This window comes from Ambystoma mexicanum, chromosome 10 (assembly GCF_040938575.1).
Source record: "Ambystoma mexicanum isolate Mex_15411 chromosome 10, UKY_AmexF1_1, whole genome shotgun sequence".
Taxonomy (NCBI): domain Eukaryota; kingdom Metazoa; phylum Chordata; class Amphibia; order Caudata; family Ambystomatidae; genus Ambystoma; species Ambystoma mexicanum.
The window spans coordinates 297258188-297275732 of NC_090932.1; the positions used below are offsets into that span (position 1 = coordinate 297258188).

The following is a 17545-nucleotide window of genomic DNA, read 5'->3' on the forward strand; positions in this document are numbered from 1 at the left end:
ATCAGTCTTTGTCCCACCCACAAGGGCAGTCCAGCACCGAAATGCTAGGCAATTCCCCTCTGAACAAGAGGACCATCAGCAACCCCAGACACGCGTTTCAGCCTTGTTGGGGCTCCTCAGTGAGGTGAAGCTGAAACCCTCTGGCCCCGCCAGAGTAAGAGGGCTATCACAGTCGGGAAGAGCTTGAGAGCCATGATCTTCCTGGTCCTGGCCTTCTTTCACCTTTATATAGGCCACTTCTGTGCACACCATTCCTAACTCCGGATAACCACGACACAGTACCTGCCTGACACATCCTAGTACGTATGGAGCTTCCTAGTGGTGACCCGCAGGGCCCTGCACATCCTTATGCTTTTAAAGTCCAGGAGAAAACTTTGTCACATGTGCAGATCCTCCTTGAGGGCTGCGCTGAGCCTGATGAGACGATGCTTCTGTGTGGCACCTACCATTGCTCTTGCCAACCTCCTAGTGAACACCCTGCCTTCGGTTACAATCTTTGAGGCAAAATTCAGTTTGCCCAGCAGTTGCGGCCCCGTCAATGTTGGCCGTGTCCTTAGCCAGGTTATTGCCAATCTCGGCTAACAGACCCTTCACTTTGTCCAGGGTCAACCTGCAGGTACCCCTGGCCATGTCTGTCTCAATGCCCAGAAACGTGATCCTTCACCAGGAACCTGTGTTTTTTCTGCTGCCAACGGGATCCTCTGCTTCCCAATCAAGTTCTGAAAAGAGGCCAGTACGCCTGCTCACTCTTCTGAACCCTCTCTCCCCACAAAGAGAAAATCATAGAGGTAGTGCTCTCTGCAGCGCTGGATATTTAAGTGCCTCCATCGGGCCGCAGGCTGGTTTCAGCCGGCCTGGGAAGGTACGCCGTTTCCGCCACCCGCTGGAGAGTGTAGGCGACTGGACACAGGAGGCCAGAGGGGCGGCCCGCTATGCCAGCTGTCCCTCTAGCGCCCCCTATGTGGACTGTGACATCCGCTGAGCCATGGGCGGACAGAACTGTTAACAAAGGCTCTGCAATTACTAATGTAAAGCATTTCACTGTAGTTCATATTCATTCATTTTTAGACAATTGAAATCGTGATGTGGGGTTAGTACTTGAATGCCAGGGGAGGGATTGGAAGGGTAGAGAGGGTACAGGAGACTGCTTGTTCTCACAGTAGTCTTTAAGTGGGTGCTTTCAGACTTAAACGGAAGACTTAACTGCTTGTAACATTGACTCTGCACTAGATTAGTCTCATTAGAATGCGTAAAGAAGTTAGATGCCCCCCACACAAATAGGTTTGCCCTTCCCACCGTCTGAGAAGTTAGTGCCTCTGCCAACATTTGAAAGGTTAGACCACGCCCCCACCACCGCCCCGAAATGTAAGTTTCATTGCGCCCATGTGCCCCGAATATTTAAAATATTTGAAACCACTTCTATAGATTGTTACACAATCGCCGCCCCACACCCCTAGTCTACTGCGCGCTTATGCAGACTGTGTATTCTGTACGTTTTCATTAGCCATAGACGAAACTACTGTCTGCACAGTTTAATGTTAGGTTATTTTGCCTTGCTGTTATTCAAATGGAAATTCATAAATACATTTTTTTTAGAGGAATCGCTTTCCCGCACGTTTACCACCCGCCCTTTACTCTCCTTTTCAAAAAACATTCTTCAGTGCTTGGAACTATGCTGGTGCGTAAATAAACATTTCTCTTCAACATTCGACTTTCTTAATCTAATCATTGTCACGTTAACTTCTGCATGTCAAAACATGTGTGCACTGACATTAAAACCCCATTAGTCCGTGTGCCCCTCCTTTCATTGGATGCTGCTGTTGCCAAGGGTGGGTCGGACTGCCCTGTCGTTTCTTCTGTGCCTCGGCTGCATCCCCCACGCCTTTCCTGTCCCGTCCCCTGGAGACATAGCGAAGCCTGAGGGGGGAGGATTTCCCAGCCCAAGAAACCCGGGACAGTCCATGACTGAGGCTAGTGTGCACCACTGCACTCCCAGAGCCCGGCCTGCAGTTTGGGCGTCTGGAATGCCGGAGCTGGAATCCCAGCTATGTGACCGTTGTTCCCACCCAGGCCGGCCAAAGATGCCAGGCTCACTGCATCCCAGTGCCCATAATTATTTGCCCAGTGTTTGGGTGGAGGTGGGGGGGCGCACCGTGCGCCTACGAAGATGCACAGAACCCATGCATGTTTGGAATCCCAATGGCTGGTCCACAGTCTGCTGGCAATAGGCTACAGTCGCAGCCCTAGCAGAGAGGAGGGTTATCCAAGGGCCCCGTTGCTTAACGTCTCTCCAGGGAGGTCTAGGAGGCAGTCGGGGTCTGTCCAGCTGGACGCTCACATAGCCTGCCACCCCCTTCCCTGAAATCATCGCTACAGTCTGTCTTCATGCAAGTGGCTGCAAGTAGGGAACACAACTGCCCGGGAAGTGACTCAGTAAAGAGTGTTAAGCGGCCCTTTCCAGCACACCCTAAGAGACTGACCCGGGATTAACCCTTGGAACTATGGCAGACAACAGGCTGCGGGAGTTGGCCTTCTCTGGGCTCTATCGTCGGCGGCAGAATCGACAGAGCGCCACCCTCTCAGCCGGAGATATGGAGATGCCAGGGTAGGTCAACTGGGAGCAAAAGGCATGGGTAGGCCCTTAGGGGCCACAGCGTCACTAACTGGGTGCGATTCTCTTTATGGTTCATTGGAAGCATCGTTGCTAGTCAGCTCACAAAAGCAGGTCACCATGCAAGAGACTCCTAAACACAAAGTCATTAATAGCAGGCCTTGACCTATGGGGGCGCCTGTCTGCCTAGTCATTCGTGACATGAGGTATGGGTGACATGTTGCTGAAGAGTTGTTTCTCTCTCTTTTGAATACTTGAAGGGAAGACACTGGTTGATGCTATAGAACAAGGTCCTTCCATTTACGGTTGGTACCAGTGTTTTATGGCTCACCAATTTACAGTGCCCTGCCTGTGAGTATATTATACTTGAGTGGCAAGCGATGGGATGAGTCATGGTTCCTGAGAACCACTTGTGTCGGAACGTCGTTTTGTCATAGGGTAGCCACGCTAGCACTCACTTGTAAGACAACTACACATTATGAGTGAAGTAACCCCTTTCTTATTTATTAAACCTTTCAGCAGCAACTGACACCTCGGCTTTTCATTTATTTAGGATTTAATTGATGTATCACAAACCATACTGTACTAAAATGACAGAAAATGGTTGATCAACAAGGTACATTGTATTTCCACAAAGGAGAAATGTGTACGTCATTTTTAGAATCAATGATCCCAGAATGCAGCAGCCGAATGAGGATTGGTGGGTTTCAGCAAATTGGTGGCGGTAAAGGAGCTCTAGACAAGCCAGAGTCTAAAAGTGCCGGCAAGAAAAGCATTTCTAAAAGATAATTTTTGTAAGAGAAGGGAAGGGGATATTGTGAGGCAGAGCTGGGTTTTCAGAAGGTTCAGATGCAGGAAACCTTATTTGAGAAGGGCTTGTTGAAGGTTTTGGCATGGGTCAGTAAACTGAATGCTGATTTGCCTCTTGTTGAGTTGTTGAAGGGGATGCTGTTATAGCGGAGGTGGGCAGGTTTTGAAGGGATATGAGATTTAAAGCTGGGACCTGACACGTGTGACCCATGATGTGTCATTGGGCCCTAGAGCTGAGTATTTGTGGGAAGCTAAGTTGGTGCATTCAGGGTGGATTTGCTTGGAATTGGGGTGCATATTGGGAGGCTCCCTGGAATTTCTTTTGAAAACGTTGGCAATTTGACATGGTGTAAGCGGGGGAATAGTAGTTAGAGTTGGTGATCAAAACCCAGAAATGTGGCATGGTGCAACTATCGCAAATCTTCTTCTACTCTTCTCAGCCAGTCTGACAAATTAACCCCCCATCCCCTTGTTAACTTTTACTGCCCCTTTTGTGGCCCCTGTGATGGAATGAAGCCAAAACCCAGGTGTGCATAGGAATGAGAGTTACTTGAATGCCGGCTTCACTACCGTCGGATCATGTGACGTCCATCATTGTCCTATACCTATTCACAGTCTTTAACATGGAATACACATTTCCCTATCACATTATGTCCAGGAGACATGTGTGGAAGATCTGAAACAAACAACACACCCTTTCACTTCTTGTTGTCCTGCAAACTATTAAAGATCTATAATATAGAGACGATCTTCCCTCCAGGGTCAGATTGCTTGTGTAAGTAGTGCTTCTGCATGAAGGTGTATCCTCAAAGCTGTCTGTGGCAACCAGGTGTGCAGGAATGATATTCCATATCTGTTGCTCACACTCCACCATGGCTAACAAGGCCTATTTTCTTTTTACAGCAACATGGCCAATGCTTTGGCAAATGCAGTCTGCGAGCGCTGCCATGCCCGCTTCGACCCTTCGGAAAGAATTGTGAACAGCAATGGGGAGCTGTATCACGAGGACTGTTTTGTTTGTGCTCAGTGCTTCCGCCAGTTTCCAGAGGGACTCTTCTATGAGGTGAGATTTATTTGTATTTATATTAATTTATTTATAGCGTTTGATTGGAAATGCTTTCAGTAAACAGTAATTAATATCATTTTCTAATAGGTCGCACATCATGACAACAGTTAAGGACTTGACTGTTATATGGGCTGCATAAACGAAAAGATGTTGGAAAGTGTAGTTATCCTAAAGTCCATGTTCATAAGAGCATTCAGTTATCTGCCCTATTTTGTTTGCTGCACCCGCAGTTGGCAAAAGTGTGTCCCAGGTAGCCTTCCAATCTAAGTAGTTGGAGCTGAAAGGTATTCAAGGAGCTTGTTGTGTACCCAAGTGTTTTATAGAAGACATTCCGGTGGAGTGGAATGAGAAGGTAGAAAGATTCACCAGTCCGCTGTAGAAGCAGAAGAGCAGGGGCTTGAGAGGCAGTAGCAGTATTGGGTTTGGGATCCAACTAGATTGTGTCAGGAGGCTTTGTGGGATGCACGGAAGACCGAACTCAGAAAGGACTGTCCACAGACCTTTATTGATATAAAGGATTGCAGAAAAACAGAGTGAAAGAGAAATCACAATCTTGTCTCTACCACAGGGATGTGATAACCTCTCACCTCCCTGTTGTGGTGGTGTGGGTTTCCCGGGGTTCCCAAACCAGAGGAGGTGGATCTGGGAAAAACAGAGGGGGGAGGTGGTGGCGTCACCAGAGGAGGCACTATTGCCAGCCTTTTCCACACATACCTGCGTAACAAACCTATCCTTGGGCTATAACAATGCCTCACTTGGATTACTAAGCTGGTGGGAAGCTGTTTGTACGCAAAACTGTGCTTGGTAAACCATTTTACAAAGAACTGGTTGGTTGAGGCAACTGTCCTATGTGTGGAAGTCTAAAAGAGGATGAGATCCATTTTATGTTGCTTTGTCCACATTTGAGGAATCTCAGACGCAGATGCCTTTTACCCCTCTTTAAATCAAATAATAATCATACTGTATTTGTAGGGCTTGACTTTTTTAAAAGTCCAAAATGTTTTTTGAGGGTTTTTGCTTTCCCAAGTTACCTCATGAGGGCTTGGAGATACCGGCAAACATATTTGAAATAGTCGTTTTGATAATTTTCATTATCACACTGCCAATTTTATTGTTGGAATTGAAGGATTCTTAACTTGATGCTGCCTCTGTTGTGCCCTGACAAAAGTCTATATTTCCGGTACACTTGTTGATATAAATTACTTATTTTCAAGGTTTAGGAATATTGTCACTATATATAACTTTTTGCTATTTTATATTATTCTATATTTGCGTTTGCTCTGTATGAAGACTGCATTCCTATTTACCTTGTGTGTTTCATTTTGATCTGGATATGGCTTTTATGGTTCAATGTAACCGAAATAAAGCATTGCAACAACAACCACTATTGTCCGAGGAGGTGGTGGTAACATCAGAGGAGTAGATGGTACTAATCGAGAAGGAGGTTGTGGTATCAAAAGAGGAAGCAGCAGTAACAAGGTGGAGGTGGTAAAGAGAGGGGAATAAGTGAAAATAATAAAACGACCAAAAGCGGAGGTGAAGGAGGAGTGCAGTCTCCCTAGCCTGAAGGAGCAGGAAGTTACATGGAGGTCAGGCTGGCCCAAGGGATCGAAGGAGGCATGAGACCCATTCACGTAGAAGCGCAGCAGGAGTAATCAGGGTGGCAGTGAAGAGAGGTTGAAAGGACCCCAAGGCTAAGGAGGGGCAAGTGTCAATAGGCAACGTCAACAACCCATGGATCCTTCTCACCCCCATGGAGATAGTATCACTTTACCAACAGCTGGTGGACGAGCTGGTGCAACTGACTGAGAAACCTTTCCACACTCGCGTAACAAGGTAAACGTGGGACGTCTTGACTGGACACCGTTATGGATGCACGATCTAGGTCTTTAGAAGATGACCTGTGCTGGGGTTGAAGTAGACATAGGAGGACTTTGTTGCATATCCTCTGGAGATGTTCGATAGTACCTGGTATTTGGGAGGAGGTTTGGACAGAGTAGATATGGTTTTGAATATTAAGCTTCCTAGATCACCTGCACAAGTTATCTTATTGTCACGCAGTGGGAGATGCACCGTCATGAGGGATTATGAAGAATGGATCAATAAAGCTCTAGATCTATCTAGTAAGAATTATATCAGTTAGTGGTTCGCTTTGCTTACGTTATTACCCTTGTTTAAATCTGATAGTTGCTAAAATGTACTTGTGTGGCTGCTTGTGTGCGTGGGGTCTTTATTACCCGCTTTTACTTTTGATGTGCAGAGAGACAAGCACTCTCATCTTTCTTTGAGCGTTCAAGCGCTGGTGCCTTAATCTACATTACCCAGATTACCTGGGACCTTCTTTTGGAAACGTCAGGTGCTTCATTGCCGGTGCTGCTGCAACAAGCTGGTCAACACCGGCATAAAACAGACCCCATCCACCCTGCTGGTCTCATAAATCTGGTAAGAATTATTTCAGTTAGTGGTTCGCTTTGCTAACATTATAACCCTTGTTTAAGTCTGATTGTTGCTAAGATTTACTTGTACGACTGCTTGTGTGTGGGATCTTTGAATCTATTACCCACTTTTACTTTTGGTGTGGCAGAGAGAAAAGTACTTTCATCTTCCATAGAGCGTTAAAGCTCAGCTGCTTTAAAAGACACTACCCAGATTGCCCGGGGCCGCCTTTTAGAAACGTCAGGCGATTCAGCACCAGCACTTCGCGCGCCAAGGCAGTCCGCGCTGGACGAGCTGTCGGCTGGGCTGGAATTCCCTTTGGCTTAAGGCTCTTGGTAAAATGTCTTCGTTTTGTACATCTCTCTTAGACCATCTCACTTGAAGAGGTAAAGTATTTTCCCTCTGATACCCTTTCGTCATATTGTTTACTTGCTCTGCTTGTGACTCCATTTGTACCTACCTTTAACTTTATTACTAGAAATGGGTATCTTGCCAGAAATTACCTTGCTACTTGCAACTCAAAAATTGAGGCGCGAGAAGATTGTGCAGAATTATATTTCTAATCTGCATTTAGGAGACAGCCTGCCATAATTAATACACCTTTATATAATCAATGATCAGGAGATAGCTGAAAATGCTTCATTTGCTCCTTTTTCTGTCCACCCCTTGATAGGTCCAAAGCTGAAGGTCTCAATAGAGTCCCTTTACTGACAAACCCACAAGGAGTATCAGCAATGGAAATGAACACCGACCGGTCTAATACCATGACCCCCACGGGCAATACTGACAATAGACAGGACTCCCAGCTCAATTTTAGCTTGGATTTTCCACTTAATATGACAGTGCATCCTGGTTGCCCTCAAGGGGGTCAACAAGCTCCAGAGCAAACCCCTCCTCTAACGCGTCCACTCACTTAAAAGGGCACTTTTGAACTCCCGTGCACTCGGGAAACACCCCCGCAAACCCCGCTCCCCTTGTTCACTATAACGGCACCAAATGGGATATTTGTTTGACATTTTTGGCTGTTCGAAATTCAGCAGAAATTCCAACAAATATCCCATTTTGTTTTTTAAAAATCTGTTTTTTCTACAGATGCCGCCAATGATATCTATGACTATGTCGAGGAAGAAGAACTTGATGTGATGTGATATGATATTTTATTTATATCGCGCTCGTACACAAGTGTTTTAGAGCACGACCAGGCAAAAGGGGAGGGGAACAAAAAATATAACAGCGATCTTACTAGGCCCAGTGACATCTAAGAAAGCACATGTGCATAGAGAAGGGGGAAAAAGGGTGAAGTGCATAGAAGGGGGGGTGAAAGTGCAGAGCCGAGGAGAGAAAAACAGAAATAAATATTAAATTAATAAATAAAGGGCGATAAAAAACCTGGTATTGCAACCAGCGAGTGGCAGGTGAAAGTTGGTCAGATAAGGTATATTTGATAAGTGCAGAAGAAAAGTGGGAGGGGGCTGTGTGGGTACAGATACAGAACCCTAGTGCAGGAGGTGGCTTGGAGGCAGGCAGGAGGGTGGCAGGGTGAGCAGGTACATGGGTCCGGATGACAGAGGGCGGCCAGGTGCACGATGCCAAGAGAAAAAATCCATCAACAGGGAATAAGTGGGGCAAAGGCAGAGGCAAAGAGGAAGGTTTTAAGATGCTTCCGGAATCGGAGGTGGTGCATTACAGAAACCTGTCTCAATGAGTCAAGTGGTCCTAAAAGAAGTGTGGCAGGCCCCCCAGGTTTCGGCTTCTTGAATAAAAAATATGCACAAGGAAATTGAGGTGTGTGGCATTTATTGCCAAATCCAGCTTCTTGTTCAAATCCACTTTTGAATGTGCAGGATGCCAAACTATTCATTTAAAGTTTAACCCAAACGATAACAGCTGTACACATCTTATACTAATCTACCGACCCCCAGGTTGTATGCCAGAAGTCAATGAGAATGTCTTGGTCCCACTTAATAAACCAAATTGCTCCACCATCCTGCTTGGGGATTTTAACCGATGGCTGAGAAAACCTAAAGACAAGGATGCTTTAAACCTCGAAGGGCCCCTCAGTACTTTGGGTTTTACCATTCATAATACAGATCCCACTCTCTCGGGAGGTAATATCTTAGATTGGGTGGCCTCAAGGAATATCCTTGTAAGGATCACAAGCACCAAGGGCTGTATATAGTCCGACCATTCTTTTGTGGAATGATTGATCACTTATGCTGAAAAGCCACAGAAAGAACACAGTCTGCCTATAAAGATAATTCGCAGGGATCTGCATAAGATTATACCTGAAGAGCCAGAGCAATGTCTAGACTCTATTATGAATAACACTTCAGATCAAGACACCCCCGAAGTACTGGTGGAAGTTTACAACTACCAGTTTAAATGTCTCCTTGATAACGTGGCCCCATAGAAACCCACGACTGTGAAAGATAAAACATGCCATCAGTCTTATTTTAATTCCTCGCTCACTATCCTAAAACAAAAAAAGAGGCAGGTATAGAGAACCTGGGAATGAAACAAAACCAGCGAGAAGAAGGCAGCGTGGACATCTTTACAAAAATCCAGCAACTGTTCTCAGAAAGCTACAAGTTGGAGCTGCTCTTTCTTGAATGACGGGTCCTCGAGGGTATGCTGGGCTGATGCCAGCTCGGCAGCCGAGTTAATATGCTATGAAGTCCAGCAGAGAGCTTGCTTGTCCCCGACTTTGTTTAATTTATATATCCGACCCCTCTGTGAGCTTATAACATCTATGGGAATGCACTTCACCAACTACGCAGATGATACTCCACTCCTGATGGAGTTGAGTGGCTGTTACAGGACTGACTCTGCCAGACTTGAGCACAACTTCGTAACCATAAAAAAATTGGATGTCCAATAGTTGGATGTGTTTTAAATAGTAGCAGGTGGTTGGTTATCTTTGGGTCTCCACAAGCTAGAGCTAAACTAAGCTTGAAATACAAATGCATGAACATCGAAGGGAGTCACTTAGGAGTCATGAACAAGGTCAGGACCATAGGGATGTACCTCAAAGCATCCAGGGGCCAACTCACATCACCATTTAAGAGTACTAGGAGGCACCAACATGTTTCTGTCACCTAAAAACCGAGAGACATTGGTTAGGGTTATAATAATGCAGCGCCTAGACTATTGTAATGCTCTGCTGATTGGAGTGAATAAAGTCTGCCTCAATAGACTCCAAGTGCTGCAGAAAGAGGCGGTTTGTATTGTCTGCGACCTCCCTAAAACAGAGCATGTCTCAGCCGCGAGAAGGAAGCTTCACTGGTTAGCGGTATCCGCTAGAGTAAGATTCAAGGCTCTCTTTTGCACACAAATGTATCAATGGGAATGTTCCCATTTATCTTGAAGAGCGTATGAAATTATATGCTCCTTCTAGATCCCTCCATTCCAGTTCTTGCCGGCTCCTGCATGTGCCAAAATATAAAAGAGCACAAGGTTACAGACTCTCTTTTCCAGTCCTTGCAGCCCAAGCATGGAATGCTCCACCCACCGAGCTGCGACTCGAAGAATGTTTCCTTTCTTTGTGGAAAGGACTAAACTTTCTTGTTTGAATAATTTTATTTTCTCCATCTCTACCTCTGTCCCCATCTTCTTCCTGACTGTTTTGGGTACCCTACCTTTATGAATTTTGTTGTCCTGCCTCATGAGGTCCCTGTGTTTGTGGGCGCCTTGATGCCTGCGGTCTTTGGCGCTATATAAATTTATAAATAAATTATTGCGGCGAAATTGATCTCGAGAGTTGGAAGACTAGAACAAAAACCTTGTGTGGAAGATTGGTTGGTGGAGCTGCAGGTTCTATCCAGCTATGAGAAAGTGTCAATAATGAATAAGGATAGGGAAAACTTGTATCTAGTAATATGGAGTCCAATTAATGCTTTAAATGGGTGAATCCTGATTATTTTTAAATTACGGTAGAGATATTTGGTAGTCATTATTGAGGAGTAGTTTGGTGTTGCTTTCTAGGTGTTTGTATGTGTGTCCGTGTCTATGTTGTGTCTACAGGTGGATTTTGATGTAAATAGTATTGGATGATATTAGAATTATATTATTGTGTTTATTCATTGTTTCAGAATTGTTATGAATACGTCCTCACATGCTTTATAGGTATTCAGACTCGCTGTATTCCGGTTGTTCGCTCTTTATTCCCCGATTGTTGATAGTTCAGGTGTTCTGGATAGACACACTGCTATAAATAAATACATTTAAAAAAAGAAATTGGCTTTGTAGTGCTTCCCTCCCCAGCAACCCAGCAACTTGTGTTTCGAAATAGCTACAATGACAGCAATTAGCAACTTTAAAAAAAATAAAAAAATAAATAACAAAAAAAGTAGTTCAACTTCACTGTAACACACTGCCTTCATTCTTGGACACACCCACTGTTACTCAGAACTATTCTCGTTAATACCCAGACTCACTTTCAGCTCTGATGTCACTCACACCTGTGCTATTGATAATGACACATATAACAAAGAACCCTGATCCTTATGATGGCCAGATGTACTTATTATCTTTATGTTACGTCATGTTGTGTTGATTTTTATAGCTCTGCTCATAATGGGCTAACTTTGAACTATCATTGATGTAATATGCAGACCCGCTGATACTCTTCTCCAGATAATAAGCAGGCTCAGTACAGGCTGTATCCTTTATATTACCCAGGCATCCTCATATTAAGCTCATCTAACCTCACTTAGTGCTCTGTTTAATTTAACACCCAGATCATTCACTCAGAGCTCAATTTGTGATAAAATCCAGATATATCTCTTGAGCTCTGCTTGGTCATAGGCCCATTCAGATCTCTGCTCCTCCTAGAACCCAAACTCACTCAGACCTCTGCTTTTGGTAAAAAAAAGAAGCTAGACAAATTTGGTTTTTAGATCTTGCCTTTGTGCTTTACCAGAGTAGCTCTTTTCAAAGTACGTGCAGGTGGTTAACGTTTCCGGTCATGTTAGTAATGTAGGTGCATTGTTTCTACATTACATTTATTTGAAGGATGCACTGCGTCCCTCCCTGTAATAGTAGTGATCAAAGGTACTCTTGAGTGTTGCATGAATGTTATGTCCCCTGGAGTTAACTATTATGCAGGGAGAGCCATATAGTCCTCCCCACTCTTCCTTTTAAGAGAACAGGCACATGATGACAAATGAAAAACAAGCCCCGAATGTTAACTTGGCATAGTGGGAAACCATATATTTCACCCTCAGAGCTCAGTCACATGAGTCTACCTTTTGCGGTAGAAGCCTGAGGCAGAAAATATTGCGTACAGAAGCACGACATGCTGTGAGTCTGGATTTGGTATATATGGCCTGCAGACTGTCGACACGCAGCAGGTAAGTGGAGGTGGGAGGAGGAAAAAGAGGGGACAGCGCAGAGGAGGGAGAATGCACAGGTGAGGAAGGGATGTTAATGTTAAAGGACATTTGTACCGTGCACTATCACCACCGAAGAGGTCCTCTGGCGGTTCTGAAAAGGGAAGGGGGGGGGGTTAGTGGGAAGGAGCTGGAAAAGTGCAAGAGAGCAGTGATGTGCTGTTGGCGGCCTCAGCCCGGTGGGTCCGTTGGCTGGGCCTGGGGTGTTATGCGGCCGGTAGTCGTCGTGTACTGTTGTGCAAGTCTATGTGCGTTATTGTTTTGTTGTTGCCATGCAGTGAAGTATGTGCGGTTTGTTGTGCTGTAGGTTTGTGGTTGTGTTTGGTTTGGAGTTTGAGAGATGTATGCAGAGGGGGAAATTGTTAGTGCAGTTGGTTAGTTGGCATCTCTATCCTGGCTTGAGGCGGTGGGTTTCTGTATTCTCCCCAGATGGGTTTCGGTAGCACCCCTATGCATCTGTCATGATCTGAGTCCGTCCAGCCTTCAAGGTCCCTTTTACATCTACCCCCTCCTCCCCCAGCCTGCCTCGCAGCGCTACCTATCTTTCCTTCCCACTCATACAGCCATTGCACCTGCCTACGCCTTTGTATCCTGACAATTCCAACCACTGTGGTACCTGGTGGGAACTAAGGGGCGAGTGCGTAAATTGGGTGGGATTAGGTAGGGTTTGTTGATGCCGTCTCCATGGGTGTCGCCAGTGTTACACTCTAACCCGGTGAGACTCGTCCGGGTGCCGTGTGAGCTTGCCAGTGGGTTCTGAGAGCTGTCAGTTTTTGTTTTAGTCTAGTCACCCTTTTTCCTTTCTATTTCCGTTTTCAGTTTGAGTCTGTGGTGTTGAATAGCCAGGTTTTTAGTAATTTCCTAAATTTTAGGTGATCTTTGGTGTTTCTTATTTCTTTTGGGATGTTGTTCCAGGTTTTTGCAGCTAAGTGGTAGAAGGAGGTGCCTCCAAATTTTTTCTTGAGGTATGGTTTTGGTTCCAGGCGGATTTCGTTGCATGACCTGAGGAGTCTAGTAGGCTTGTAGATTATTTTCTTTTGTAGGAATTCTGCTCCTTGTCCACTGATTGCCCTGTGCGTTATGCACATTGTTTTGAAGGTGATGCAATGTGTTATTGGGAGCCAGTGTAGTGTTTTTAGGGCAGGAGTGATGTGTTCTCTTCTTGATAGTTTGAGGAGTAGTCTTGCAGGTGTATTTTGGATGCGTTGTAGTTTCTTCAGGAGGTATTCTGGTATTCCGAGGTAGAGGCTGTTTGCATAGTCGACGTTTGACATGATGAGGGCGACGATAGTGAGCATTTTGTGCGTGAAGGAGAGGAAAGGTAGTATTCTTCTTGCCATATGGAGGAGGAAAAAACATTTCTTGACAGTTGCATTATTTGTGGTTCTAAGGTTAGGGAGTTGTCCATCAGGACCCCCAAATTTTTTACTACTTTAGATGGTGATGGTGCGGTTCCCATTTCAGTTGGCCACGGGATGGCGGTTTTGTTTTCTTGGTCTTTGGATATGATCATGATTTCTGTCTTTCCTGGGTTGATTTTCAGGTTGTTGGCAGTCATCCACTTGAAGACTTCTTTTAGACATTCGATTAGGGTTCCGTGATCGGCTTGGGTGCCTTTGATTTTGTAGATGATTTGAGTGTCGTCGGCGTAGTTGTAGCATGTGATGTTGTATTTTTTGAAAATTCTGATAACCAGTGTCTGGTAGATGTTGAAGTACAGTGGTGATAGTGAGGATCCTTGTGGCACTCCGCAGTTGTTAACTCTTGGAGTGGATTTGAAGGGTCTCATCCAAACGGTTTCTGTTCTGTCCGCTAGGAATGATTTAGTCCAGAGTAGTGCTGTGTCAGTTATGCCTATGTCTTCTAATCTTTTGGTTAGGGTGTCATGACTAACTGTGTCGAAAGCTGCAGAGAGGTCGAGTAGGATAAAGGCTGAGGTTGTGTTTGAGTCTGCGTTCGTTTTTAGGTCGTCCAAGATGGATAGAAGTGCTGTTTCCATTCCTCTAGCAGGTCTGAAACCGACTTGAGCTTGGTCTAGCAGGTGATGTTTTTCGACGTGTTCTTGGGTTAATTTATACACATAGGTTTCCAGGAGTTTTGCCGGGTAGCATATGTTGGAGATCGGCCTGTAGCTGGCGAGGTCTTCTACGTCGCCACTTGTGTTTTTCAGAATTGGTTTGATATATGCTGATTTGAAGAACCTCGGTACATTTCCTGTTGCTGGTGATTGGATCAAAAAGTTTCTATAGTATTCTGCTGGTGTTCCTTGAGCGAGGATTGATTTGTAGATGTCCGGGGGACAGGGATCCATGGGTGATCCAGCTTTCTTGCTGTGTTTTGATATTTCAGGAACGTTTTTTGAGTTTGTGCTGAGGTTCTAAGATGAGATCGCTCGATAGTGTGTTGTGGTCGGTTGGTATGTTCTCTATGGTTTGTCGGATGTCATTGATTTTTTTCTTGAAGTGGCCTGGCAGGTCGTTGCACAATTTCTCTGAGGGGGTTAGGGTGTTGTTACAGCCTGGTGGCTTTCTCATCTCTTTGATTATGTTAAACATTTATTTTTGAGTGTTGGTGGCATTGGTGATTCTGTCATCATAATGCCTTCTCTTCGCCTTTTGAATTTCCTTCTTGTATGCACGGATTTGTCTCTGGAACATTGTTTTTTTTCTGGATTGTATTCTTTCCTTCATTCCAGTTCCATCTTTTTGTTTTCCTTTTTCATGGTGCTTAATAGTGGAGTGAACCATTTTGCCATTGCTCTTTTTTTTGAAGGGGTGAAAGGTTTTTCTGGGTCGATCTTGTTGATTGTGTCTGTAATCCATTTGTGTAGCAGTTCCGCTTTCTCGTCTAGGTTAGCCAGCTCTAGCTCTGTAGTTGAGCGTTTGGTTAACTCTAGTTGTTCGAATAGGTTGCTTTCTTTGACGTCTTTCCAGTTTCTTTTTGTGGTGGATGTGAGTTTAGGAGGTTGGATGCAGACTTGAGTAGGCAAAGTGATCACAAATTGGATGATGAGATGGTTGCTCCACAGTATTTGTATTGGCGGTGCTGTGGTGATGAGTTTTTCCTCTGCGAAAATTGCGTCTAGGGTGTGTCCTGCCGAGTGTGTTGCCCCTTTTACTAGTTGTCGAAGTTTCATGGTGGTGAGTTGTTCAATCAGTGAGTTTTGGGAGTTGGCGTGATTGTCTTCGAAGCGCATGTTGAAGTCTCCCAGGATGATTAAGTGTTCGTGGTTGATGGCTATGCTGGTGATGGCTTCTATGAAGTTCTCGACGAAGGATGCATCGTAAATTGGTGGTCTGTACACCAAGATGAATGTAATATTGGTTTTTGGACTCGCTGTTAGGTGTATGACCATGGATTTGCAGTTCGGGGGGGGTGTTGTGGTTCGTCTGTTCTTATTTTTAGGTGGTCTTTGAATGCTATTGCGATGCCTCCTCCTTTTTTGTTTTTTCTGTTTATTTGAAGTTTGCTGGAAGGCAACTTTAGAGTGTGATTTTGTAGTTGCCGTCCAGCCATGTTTCTGTGATGAATAGGATGTCAATGCCGTTGTAATCAAGTAGGTCCAAGATCTCTGTAGAGTGTTTTGACATGGATCCTAGGTTTATTAGATTGCAGTGGAGTTTGGAGGTGTAGTTTAGTTTGGCTTTATTTCTTGTTCGGGTCGTCTTTTATCTTGTTGAGGTGTAGGTTTCGGGTGGTTGGCGTCTTCGAATAGTTCTTCTAGGTTTTTGTCTTGGGTTTTTTTCTTCGGGTTCGTATTCTAGGAGTTGTAGTTGTCGATCGGAAGTTCTTCTAGCTTTGGTGATGTAAAGTGTTATCACTTCAGTCGTGTGTTTGTAGTTTCTGGTGGTGTTCATCCTTCTTTGTGATTTTGTCTGGTTGTTTAATGTTTCTGCTTCTAACATTGCGTTGGTTTGGTCTGGTGAGCAGTTCTCGGCGAGGTATGGAGTTAGGTAGAGGGATTTGTCTCTTCTCTGCGTTGGTTCGATTTTTGGTCATGTGTGTTCTGTTGTTGCTTTTCTTGGTTGCAGTTCTGTAGTGTTTGCTCTTTCTTCTTCTTCTCTTCTTCTTTCCTTCGGGATGGGTCGTTTGCGCAGCATTATGAGATTCTGAGTTGTTTAGTTGTTGTATGTTTGCTGATGTCCAAGTGGTTCTGTTTTGGTCTGGTTGTCTTGTGGTGTGGTACTTGGTGTGGATGCTGTCTGCTACCGGTTTTAGTCTTTGTCTGTAGGTGGTGTTTGCGGCTGAAGTTGCCTATTCGCTCAGTCGCTGTCTTGGTGGGGCTAGGTAGGTGGTTAAGGGTTATATAGTTGGGTGTTAACGGTGGCTCTCTTAAGTCTCTGCCTCCCTGAACGTGGTACACTGCGGTGAGTTAGCCACTTGGGTTTAGGAAGGACATGCACTGGCTGAGGAGTGACTTTGAGGGGTGCAGCTAGGACTTACTTCCTTGATGTAATCTGGACACAGAAGCCCTGGTAGATTTGAAAGACAGGCCTATCAAATGCAATCTGAGTATCATACAGTGTAATTTGGAGATAGAACCTTACTAGATTTGAAAGACCTGTATAGTGGGAGAGAGGCCTATCAATGCAATCTAAATATTGTACAGTGCAATGTAGACCCCAAATCCTACTAGAATTTGAGAGACCTATATAGTGGGAGGGAGGCTTATCAGTGCGCTATGAATATAACTTAATGCAGACTGGACACAGTATCCCTGGTAGACACAAAGGACCGGCCTATCGATGCAATTTGAGTATCTACAAACTCACAGTTTGGAGATAGAACCTTACTGGATTTGAGAGACCTGTATAGTGGGAGAGAGGCCTAACAATGTAATCTAAATATCACACAGTGCAACTTAGACCCAAAAACCCTGCTAGATTTGAGGGACCTGTACAGTGGGAGAGAGGCCCGTCAATGTAATCTGAGTATCATACAGTGCAACCAAGACTCAAAATCCTACTAGAATTGTGAGACCTGTATTGTTGGAGAGAGGCGCATCAGTGCAGTCTGAAGATCATCCAATGCAATCCGGACACAGTACCCCTGCTAGATTCGAAAGACAGGCCAATCAATGCAATCTACGTATCATACAGTGCAATTTAGACCCAAAAACCCTATTAGATTTGAGAGACCTTTATAGTGGGCGGGAGGCTTATCGGTGCGCTATGAGGATCACTTAATGCTATCCGGACACAGTACCCTTGGTAGATTTGTGAGACGGGCCTATCA

At 44.9% G+C, this 17545-nt stretch overlaps 1 protein-coding gene across 2 annotated transcripts in view; it reads left to right on the forward strand.

The window, feature by feature from the left end:
* The window catches only part of LIMS2 (LIM zinc finger domain containing 2), a 589342-nt gene that overhangs the window by 25803 nt on the left and 545994 nt on the right, over nt 1–17545 (forward strand). Inside the window, exons 1-2 of one of the 2 annotated variants that reach the window (XM_069617873.1) lie at nt 2140–2605; nt 4325–4484. In XM_069617873.1, coding sequence (XP_069473974.1) covers nt 2502–2605; nt 4325–4484 — 264 coding nt within the window. In that variant the 5' untranslated portion in view covers nt 2140–2501. Of the gene's footprint in view, nt 1–2139; nt 2606–4324; nt 4485–17545 lie in introns of those variants that run through there. The other variant, XM_069617874.1, reaches the window with a different exon arrangement.